Below are 10,931 nucleotides of genomic sequence, written 5' to 3' on the forward strand. Positions count from 1 at the left end.
CTCAGAACCCTCTTAGTGAGTTGCTCAGGGAAACAAGCTGATGATGGCACAAGGTATGACACTTTCAGCTCTCTCTGAGGTCCCTTCTGTCCAGCTCGAGGCAGGATTCAGTTCCTCAAACTGCCCAGCCTGAGCATATTCTCGTTCTCCCCAAGGAAATGTCTAAACTCAGGTATGATGGGGTCATGGCCACACACTTCGGCTTATTTATGCTTCTTTAGCCACAGATGACTTGCTATGCTTCTGTCCTCCCAGGGTACAGAAAAACCTATGCAAATAAAAGTGTCCGGGGCAGCCTTGGGTAACCCTCGGCTCTCCAGGGAGTAGATACAAAATTAAAAAAACAAAAACAAAAAATCCTTAGAACTGCTCTCTGGAGGTCCAAGTGTTGTTTCAGATTTCATGGGGCCTCAGAGACCTCAGCAGCAAGATTACAATACCTTTTCCCTTTTTACTTACCTCCCTCCATGTCCTAGACATGCCCACAATCTCTCCCTGCTGATTTACCAACCTACCCCTCATTCTCTCAAAAGATATTATTGCAACTTCCTTGTTCTGCTCAAATGAAAAGCAAAGAAGAGAGAATGCAACCATGACAGGATTTCATCAGTTTAGTGGTAATTCTCAATAAGGTCACTTAACCACGCCCCAGCTCAGCCTGTTAGAGCAAAGTGCAGCTCTTGAATTGATCCTTGCCTGTATGCAAATCTGCACACTACCTGTTATCTAACCGGGACATCTGAAAATAAACAATAATCCTGTCACAAAGTTTATCAGGAAGGAGCTTATGAGGGAGGCAAAATTCAACCTTGTTGGAACTCTCACCCGGAGGGGTGTGTTTTACAGCTCCCCGCCTGCTGGAGGACTTCAGCTCTTACCCAACACAAGACGCCAGACGAAAGCCACTTCAGACGTTCACAGCTTCCCGGCCAGAGTGAGCCATGACGAGGACTTCTGCATGCGTATACCACTTCCTTGTTTTGAGCTGGTATATTTTTCTCAATTATCACATCTCACAAAAAGGAAGGGATACGCAGATGTCCAAAATCTTTCAAAATGGTGGACAGTGGAAATACTTGACACTCCTTAACCTGGTAAGTCTATATGACCGTTTCAAGGAGCAATCTATCTATAGTAAAGTATATCACCTTTAAATTTTATTAAATACAAAATTCCATTATTTCTCTTCCTTCTTCATTGCTTTTGAGTTTTGGCTTTCTCTTTTACCTAACAGTTTGCTTTGAGAAACTCAATTTAGAAGTCACCCAGAGCTACATTTTTGTACTGGCTAATGGTTAAATGCTTTTTTGAAAAGACTTCTCTTGGGGCACTGTTCAGTTGACCCCAAACGGGGGGCTAGATTGACTACAAATGCAAGAGGGATTTTGAACTTTATTTGGGGAAGTCTGTGAGGAAGGCAGAATGGCATATGTTGCATAGGAAGTGGAATTTTCAATGGAGGAAAATGCCATTTTACAGCACATGCAGACTAACAGATTTATCTGAGAAAAGCAAACACATTTTGCCATGTTCAGATCCCACTTCCATTTTTTATAGGCTCAAGGCTCTATCATAAAGGTTAAAATCAACCAACCAAATAACAAATAAAGATTTTCAACTATTTACAAACCAATCATAATACTTGATCCCTTGTCTTTCTAGCCCTGTTGACCTCATTCTGATGAATGAAATGTGAATGAATGGGAGAAAAGCAGACTTTTAAAAAATATTTTGGGAACATGTAAACATATTTTTAGAGTTAAAAGCTAAAATTGGCACATCCTTTGGGGATGCTAATTAATATTTGATATTTTTAACTAAAATGTAGAGTGCCAATGTCAACATCTGATTTCAGAAGCTGGACAAAACATGCCAATCCTTTGGAATCATACTCCTAAGCAGAGGTTACACATGGTCAGAACCAGTGACACTCTGAAATGCTGAGGATTGGACATTCAGAAAGTTCAAATCAAACAAGCCTGAAGGTTCTGCTTCTCCTTCTCTGGCCAATTGCTGGCCTTTGATTTTGGCCTGAAAAATCTGAGGCCTGAACACAGCTTCAGTGTTCTTGAAAACATCAAGGTGACAGTTTATTTCAATCCTAGAAAACAACAAAAGAAATGCTTTTGTGGAGCTAGAATAATATAGTAAAAATCTCAGCTTTGTGTATTTGTTGACTTTATATTAAACACTAGTGGCCCGGTGCACAAAATATGTGCATGGGGTTATATGTCCCTCAGCCCTGCCTGCACCCTCTCCAATCTGGGAACCCTCGGGGGATGTCTGACACAGGATCGGGCCTAAACCAGCAGTCAGACATCCCTCTCGCAATCCGGGACCACTGGCTCCTAACCACTCACCTGCCTACCTGCCCGATTGCCCCTAACCACTCTGCCTGCCAGCCTGCTTGCCTTAAACTGCCCTCCCCACAGGCCTGCTTGCCCAAAACTGTCCCTCCCTGCTGGCCTGCTCACCGCCAACTTCCCCCCCTGCTGGCCTTATCACCCCCAACTCCTCCCCCCTGCCAGCCTGCTCACCCCTAACTGCCCTCCCCTTTGTCCTTCTTGCCCCCACGGCTCCCCTGCCAGCCTGTTCACCCCCAATTGCTCCTCCCCTGCTGGCCTCATGGCCCCCAACTGCCAGGCTGTTTGCCCCAGCTGCCCCCCACTGCTGGCTTGATCACCCCCAGCTGCCCTCCCACCTGGCCTGATCGCCCCTAACCACTTCTGCCTTGGCCCCACCACCATGGCTTTGTCTGGAAGGTCTCCTGGTCTAATTAGTATATTACCCTTTTATTAGTATAGATCAGCTGTGGGCAAACTACGGCCCACGGGCTGGATCCGGCCTGTTTGGCTGTTCTATCCGGCCTTGGAGCCGAAAGAGCGGAGGGTTCTCTTGCTCTCCCCTCCGCTCCTTCACCAACAGCAGTGTTAACATGGCAACGTCGGGAAACACGCCGCAGCTCCTTCTTCTGAGTCCAGTTTAAGGACCCATTGTGGCCCTCGAGTCAAAAAGTTTGCCCAGCCCTGGCTCAGATCCTTGGAGAACTGAGTCTTGTCCAAAGAGTGGAGCCTCGCCCTGAAGAGCTCAGCCTCTCCTTGTGAGAGTAGGAGTGAAGTTCAAAGGATTGTCAGACAAGGCCCTGGGACCCTCCCTCAGAGAGTCAGAGTTTGCAATCTGGGACTGCTGGCTCCTAATCGCTTGCCTGCCTTCTTGCCTGATCAAGTGTAACTGCTCCCCTGCCTGCCAGATCGCCCCCAACCTCTCTGCCTGCCTGCCTGATTGTCCCTCACTGACCTCCCTGCCTTCCTGGTCACCCTTAACCTCCCTCCTCTGCCAGCCTGGTCAACCCTCATTGCCCTCCCCTGCCAGCCTGGTTGCCCCTAACCTCCCTCCCTTGCTGGCCTGGGCAACCATTGCTGCCCTCACCAGCTAGCGTGGCCTCCCCTAAATGCCTTCCCCTGCTGCCTTAGTGGCCCCTAACTGCCCTCCCCTACCAACCTGGTCACCCCTAACTACCCTCCTCTTCTTGCCAGGTTGTTCCCAAATGTCCTCCTCTGCTGGCCTGGATGTCCCTAACTGCCCTCCCCTGCCAGCCTGGTCACCCCTAAATGCCCTACCCCTCTTTCCTGGTTGCTTCCAACTGCTCTCACCTGCTGGCCTGGATGTCCCTAACTGCCCTCTCCTGCCAGCATAGCCGTCCCGAACTGCCTTCCCCTGCTGGCCTGATCGCCCCTAACCACTTCTGCCTTGACCCCACCACCATGGCTTTGTCTGGAAGGTCTCCTGGTCTAATTAGTATATTACCCTTTTATTAGTATAGATCAGCTGTGGGCAAACTACGGCCCACGGGCTGGATCCGGCCTGTTTGGCTGTTCTATCCGGCCTTGGAGCCGAAAGAGCGGAGGGTTCTCTTGCTCTCCCCTCCGCTCCTTCACCAACAGCAGTGTTAACATGGCAACGTCGGGAAACCCAGCCGCAGCTCCTTCTTCTGAGTCCAGTTTAAGAACCCATTGTGGCCCTCGAGTCAAAAAGTTTGCCCACCGCTGGTATAGATGGTCAACCTTAAGAGAGGTGTGTATGTAGCCAGAATTAATGGTCTAATCAAATTCAATTTCCAGTGTCTCACCTCACGCTAGGCATGGCTAAGAACAGATTTATCACCTACTCCCACAAAACAGCTCCCTGACTTCTTAATTCTACATTGGTTTCATGCCCCAGAGACCCCACATTTCTAAAAGTGGAAAAAAGACACCACACTTATTTTGTCAGACATGGTTTTTTTCCTAATGTTAATCCCCTTTTTGCTTTCCTAACACTGAATCCTATGTTTTCCATTTTCCCCAGTCTTTCTATCTCTCTCATGATAGGCTCTTATTACCTGGGTGACCAGATCATCTGATTATCCTCCCGTTAACAATCCATCCATCTACCACTCAGATTCCAGATTAATCTTTCTAAAGTGCTGTTTTTGTGTGTTTTGTTTGTTTTGTTTGTTTGTTTGTTTGTTTGTTTTATTTTAAACATAAGCCTGCTTAAGAAGTGTGGTCTACTACTTAAGAAACTATAGTAGCTCCCATTGACCTTATGGAACCAATTTCAAATTCCTGCATTAAAAGCTCACTACTTCTTCCTCACCAAATAATTAAAATAAAATAATAAAAGTTCACTACCCAGCCTTCAGCCTCCCCACTCCTCCTTCCCCACTTCTCCCACTGCAAAAAAGGCTGCTCTCTTTTTCAGGAAAGCCCATGTCTTCTCCAGGGTTGGTTCCCAGACTTCTTGCTATCATTACTCTACCCATGTTCAAACTATCCTTCAATGAAAGGCCTACCTACCTCTCTACTTTGTTACTTTCATAGGTCACCTGAAATCCCATATTCTCTTTAAAATCTCTACTGACCGACTCCAGTCCCAATTCTCCTAAGTTTTTACAGCATCTCTCAGTGTCTGCTTATTTATACTTAGTATTGTTTTCTAATTTCCACCCATATGTGAGTCTTAATATTCCAATAAAATTGTAAGGGGCTCCATAACAGAAATTTTGTCCCCTAGGTCCTTGCCAGTCTTAACAGTCTATGATTCTAAGTTGCATTTGCTACAATGGCTGGCACAGAGTACCTCCATAATAAAAGCTGGGTGACTTGATGTGCTGACTGAATTTGACCATAGCCTTGTCTGCATTCCTGAAGAAGTAGTCTCTTCTGACATCTCCTGGCCCTTGAAATGAGCAGAGAGGCTCACCTATGGCTATTTTCCTTCTGAGCCCTAGTATGTGTCATCTTGAAAGTGTGACAATGCGAAGTTTTTCAGTTGGTGAAGATGGGTTGAATGTGTTTCAGAGAATTAATTTAAGGATAGATTTCAAATATGTTACTTAAGGTAAAATCTTGAGCCTTAAAATTTCTAGCTCTCGAGGTCTTGTGGTTGTGTTTCCTAAAGATTAATTAGTGTTAACTAAGGATTAATTGGTTAATGGTTTTGCTTATAAAGTTATAGAGGTCTCATAGCTTCCTATAACATTTTCAAGTTTATTTTTTGTAAGCTTGTGGAAGTCTGTGCCCCATCCTGCTTTCCAGGAAATCTACACCCCTCCCCTCTAAATAGCTTTACCTTCTAGTTGGCTGAATATCAGTTATGCCCGCCACCCCCTTTTTAAAATCCTCACCCTAGGATATTTTTCCATTGATTTTTAGAGAAAGTGGAAGAGAGAGGGAAAAACAGAGGGAAATATCAATGTGAGATAAACACATAGATTGGTTGCCTCCAGCACGCACAAATACCAGGGCCCGGTTGTGAGAGGAGCCTGCAACCAGGATACCTGCCTTTGACCAGAATCAAACCAGGGACCCTTCGGTCTGCAGGCCAATATTCTATGCATTGAGCCAAACTGGCTAGGGCAGGTATGCCCGGTTTTAAGAGCAAAGTCCACCGCAGTGGAAGTCAGCATTCCGAGTGTTCCTGGTTTCCTCCTGGAGCTATCCCAGGGGACTCAAAGGGAAGAAACAGGGTTGGTGGCAGGCACAGGGGTAAGTTGAGGTGTGAGGGGGTACCACTGAGAATTGGTCACGGTGACCAGTTCATGCCTAGTGCCTAAGGAGAGTAAAGAAAGGAGAGGGGAGACCTGTGTTTCTGCCTAATGAAGGAGTTAAGTGACTCCTGGGAAAAGGCAGCCAATTCTCTCTTGGGAGGTAGAGGCAGTGTTGCCTCATGGTTACAAGCGGAGTTTTAGGTCGTGAGCTCTCTGGGATGAACTTCAGTTTCACCACCTACTAGCTCTGTGACCCTGAGCTAGGTATTTCTTTATATCTTCATTTCCAAATCTGTCAAATAGAAATAAAAATAATTCATAATCACAGAGTGACCATGAGGGATAAATAAGATGGCATGTGGAAAACACTCAGAATGGTGTAAGCAGTGGGTGAAGGAGAGAGAAGATGGGAGGATGGTGGTGAGCTTCTAGTCATCTCATCTTTGAGTAGTGGTGCAACAGAGGGAAGGGTGATTAGTGAAACATGGGTCTCCTCACTGACCATGTTGGGTGGGTCATGTTTCTAGGCAAGGGTCACTCCTCATTGCTCAATACCTCTTTCTGCAGGCTGCAGGCTCCGGCTCCTCAGGGAGCCACTGCTTTTCTGCTGCAGCTGCCGAGGTGAAGGCCCTCAGCCCTGGGACAGTCCTGGAGGCTGAGTTTGCAGGCTCAAGCAGGCAGCAATGACTAGTGCTAAACGGGGAAGTTCCCAAAGCTGGGCGTGGAAACAAAGCTGTGCTGTGGACATCCTCAGGGTGCTGATGTCAGCTCAGGCTTCCAGCGCCTCAGTCTTCCACCACCGATGTGCCCCTCCTCGCCGTCTACTCCACTTCAACCCTTTGACTGTCTCTGACCCCAGGGAAGGCAAGCTGAGGAGTTGTGGGATGGAGGGCACTTTTTAGCTATGATTTGGCTTGCAGAGTTTACCCAGTTTTCTGGGTTTTCCTCTTTTTGAAAATAATAGTCCTTCTGAAACATTTTTAGGGGTGTTGCCATGTAACTGGGCTGTCCAGGGGCGATTCTGGGTGGACCCCACTGTTTCTCCCACCCCACTTCAACAGAGACACAACCTTTCCCTCCCCTCTTCATTAATTTGCCCAAGCCTCAGGCAGCTCTGACCTCATTCTCCTCGAGCTCTCAGATGACTACAGTGACCTCATCACATAGGTCCCCAGGGATAGCAAAGCAGGGCTTGGGGAACAGAGGTCCTTGAGAATGCTCCATTGGTCCAGACTCCAAGGCAGCCCACAAACAGTGAGAAGACAAAGTTCCATTTATGTTACAGAACTCCGTTCAATACTTGGGGCCAACCTTTAATGTTTATCATCAGGTTAATGTATTAATCTGTGGAACTCTTAAATTCAACCATCAAAAATACACTTAACTGTGTATTTAACAAAAAATACTTAAGGGTGCTGTGTTTTTTTTGTTTTTAATATACTTTATTGAGTTTTTACAGAGAGGAAAGGAGAGAGATAGTTAGAAACATCGATGAGAGAGAAACATCGACCAGCTGCCTCCTGCACACTCCCCACTGGGGATGTGCCCGCAACCAAGGTACATGCCCTTGACCGGAATCGAACCTGGGACCTTTCAGTCCACAAGCCGACGCTCTATCCACTGAGCCAAACCGGTTTCGGCAAGGCTGCTGTTCTTAGCTCTGAGGAAGCTGCAAAGGATGAGGGCTGATACAAGGGAATAGTAACCACTAACATCCAAAAGAAAAGAGATGTAATTAATTGAGCAACCATGACAGCATTTTGGTAGATTCTCTACACACAGTTTAGAGATGAGTGAGGCTTAGCTTTTGGAGTCAGCCTGCCTGGGTGTGATTGCTGCCATTTATTTGCTGTGGGATCTTAAGTGAGTTACCTAACTTCTCTGTGCCTTAGTTTCCTTATATGTAGTGGATACTGAGGGGTGTTACTCAGATCCCCCACCTCGCCAGCACAGAGGTACTCACCCTCCAGCTCTTGGGAGAAGTGTTGGCTGTTGATGAGTCACAGCTGAGCGCCTGTCCCAGACCTGGGCTCAGCTGAAAGAGCTGCCTAGGGACCAAGGCTCAGGGACCTCCCTGGGGTTGCTGTATCCAATGACTGGTTGATTTGGGGTACAAAGGCTCCAGGACAATTCTGAAGGGCCACTTCAGCTCTAGGGCTCCTTCAGGGATTAGCTGATTCCATGCAGCCATGTTGCCTCTTAGCTTTTCTTGCTGCTCAGTCCTGTTCCCTACTTCCTTCCCTCACTCTCACAGAAGGTCTATGAGCACCCTCAATGAACACTCTGCAGGCTGACCTTGGAGTCTCAGGTTGTGTTTCCCAAGGAACCTGACCTACATAATGTAAAAGAGTAAACATACAGAAAGGTTCCTCCTCCTCCTTCTCCTTCTCCTTCTCCTTCTCCTTCTCCTTCTCCTCCAACTCCTCCTCCTGCTCTATTTATTTCTTCTTCTTCCTAATAAAAACATATTAATATAGAGCCTACCCTGGCCTGGATTATGTCTAACACAATTTCAGGCACCCAATAGGCACTCTGTGAATGTTGGTTGCATGCAGAAATGACAAGAACATGTTTCTAACTAGTAAGAGCCATTTTCTAGGGACCGACTTGTAAGACAGTCTACCCTACAGCCATCCTACTACTGAGGATCGTGGTCATCAGCTATGCAACTCTGGCCAAGCATTCTTATAATTCTTCTTTCCAACCTGTCCCTCAGTGTTCTTGGTTTCTTCTCTCTCCCTCACCCCCCATCAAGTTTGTACTCTTCCCCTATGTTCTTTTCCTTGTTCTGTATTTCAAACTCTTACTTACTAGTAAACTAAATGCATTAATTATTATTGAAATAGTATATGCATGTAATACAAATATGTCTATACTTGACAAAGGCTTCCTCTACCTACTCCTGGTGCCACCACCCTAACCACTACACTACAATTAGTCCCCGTTGGCTTTTATTCTGAAATAGTCTCTCATTGCAAGTATTGCATCATTTCTAAAGCGAGACCTAAGAAAGTCCCGGCCTGTCCAAGTCAGGCATGGAGTGCTGAGCTGGGCACTGGATTACTTGACTCATCTAATAAGAGTTATAATGTCTTGCTCAGGAAACTTGTGGAATCTCCCTCTCTGGAATAATTTTTTGCATACAAAAATTCTCATTTCCTGCAATGGTTTAATTTTGGCTTAAAGGCAAAGCCATAAACTTGATGACTTAGAGAGACTAAGTTTCTGTGATTTCAAGATTTTTTTGTGAATTTTGCGAAGACACATGAATATAAAAATTAAATATCCTTTAGCTATGGTTTCTTTCTTAAATTGCACTAGTTATAAAAATGTGTATTCAGCTCTCCCAGGTGGTAAGTTTGTCAGCAAGCAACAAAAATGGAAGACATCTACCAAACTAGGACCAGGGGCATTTTAGAAAAAGGCACAAAAGAACCAAACAGAATTTGAGAAGGACTGGTAGAAAAGATAAATCAGAGAGCAGCTCTGAAGCGGGTCTTGATCAAGAGGATAACATTAGCTCTGCTTTCCTGGGAAGTCAAAGTAGTTGAAAAATGTAAAAGACAGTAATGTTAAGACAAAGCCAGTTGTTGCTGTCTTATTTTAAGGCTGCTGTGTTATTCTGCTTGGACTACCACAGACTGGGTGCCTTAAACAACAGAAATTTATTTCTCTCAGTTCTAGAGGCTAAAAGTCCAAGATCAAGGTGCGGGTAGGGCTGGTTTCTCCTGAGACTTTTCTTTGGCTTGCAGATGGCCACCTTCTTCCTATGTTTTCACGTGGTCTTCCCTCTAGGGAAGAAATCTCTAGATTTCTGTGCCCTGATCTCCTCTTATGAAGGCCCCGGTCATAATTTAATTACCTCTTAAAAGACCCTATATCCAAATGCAGTCCCACTCTGAGTACTGGGGGGTTATAACTTCAACATACCAGTATCAACTTTGCATCAGGGGACACAGTTCACCCCTTAACAACTACCATTTTCTCCCATGACTTTTATTTCCATGCATGTTTTGTAAAACCTTCCATTGTACTCTCCTTAGAGAAAGAGCAGGCCATTGTGCTCTTCGGTGAGCTGATCCAAACCTGTCCCTGAAGCCCCCAGAAGCCTCCTCACTGAGTGAGGCCATGGTGCCTCCCTCTCCTTGCCCTCCAGCTCTGCTGTGTGGTTCCTCTTTGCCCCAGTTCTTGTCTATTTACTTCTCTTGGCTACACCCTAGCTCCTCCCTCCTGAGCTCCTGTGTGAGGGCTCCATAATGTTCCTTGTTGATGATGGCACATCAGTGCAGATTAAAATCACTGGGGATGTTGGTATCTTTACACCGTGGCGTATGCCTGTGAAATAATATGTGAGCTGAGGGTGGAGGGGGAGGAGTGATTGGCATGTTTATGGTGTGGAGGCAATTTTTATTGATGAAGGAGAAGCCGTGGAAGTTCTGAGTAATGTGTTCTTTTCCCCAATTCAATTTCCACATTCTGCAACTGGGGAAGGAAAGAGAAAGTCAGGAGGAGCTTGACTCATGATGATCCAGGGAGGCTTTCGCTAAGGAAAGTGGTCACGTGGACTTCACATGCTGGGTGGAGGCAGCCTCTCCCCGAAGAGGGAAAACTGGCAGGCACTCAGTGCTCAGTACATGATTAATTGCTGTGTTGATAGAACAGTGCAGGCCTTCTCACCCAGAGCCCAGGCCCCAGGCCTGCCTTTCCTAACGAAAGCAGCTGCCTGCTCTGGCCTAAATAGCTGGGGTGGAGGTGGGAGTAGGGTGGAGGAGTGACTTTTTCTCATATCCATGTGCAAAAGACTGCACTTCAAATTCTATAGCCCTAAGGGCCAAATGTCAAAAGTAAGTGACAAGTATTGGGATGGCAACATCTTCATGGCATTTAAAATTGTTGCCCG

General features: G+C 46.1%; 1 protein-coding gene across 2 annotated transcripts in view; it reads left to right on the forward strand.

The window, feature by feature from the left end:
• ADTRP (androgen-dependent TFPI-regulating protein) overlaps positions 1-10,931 on the forward strand; it is an 85,188-nt gene that overhangs the window by 18,650 nt on the left and 55,607 nt on the right. Inside the window, exon 2 of one of the 2 annotated variants that reach the window (XM_015567809.1) lies at positions 847-1,094. In XM_015567809.1, coding sequence (XP_015423295.1) covers positions 942-1,094 — 153 coding nt within the window. In that variant the 5' untranslated portion in view covers positions 847-941. Of the gene's footprint in view, positions 1-677; positions 1,095-10,931 lie in introns of those variants that run through there. The other variant, XM_006769727.2, reaches the window with a different exon arrangement.

This window comes from Myotis davidii, unplaced genomic scaffold (genome assembly GCF_000327345.1).
Source record: "Myotis davidii unplaced genomic scaffold, ASM32734v1 scaffold62, whole genome shotgun sequence".
In the NCBI taxonomy this organism is placed as follows: Eukaryota; Metazoa; Chordata; class Mammalia; order Chiroptera; family Vespertilionidae; genus Myotis; species Myotis davidii.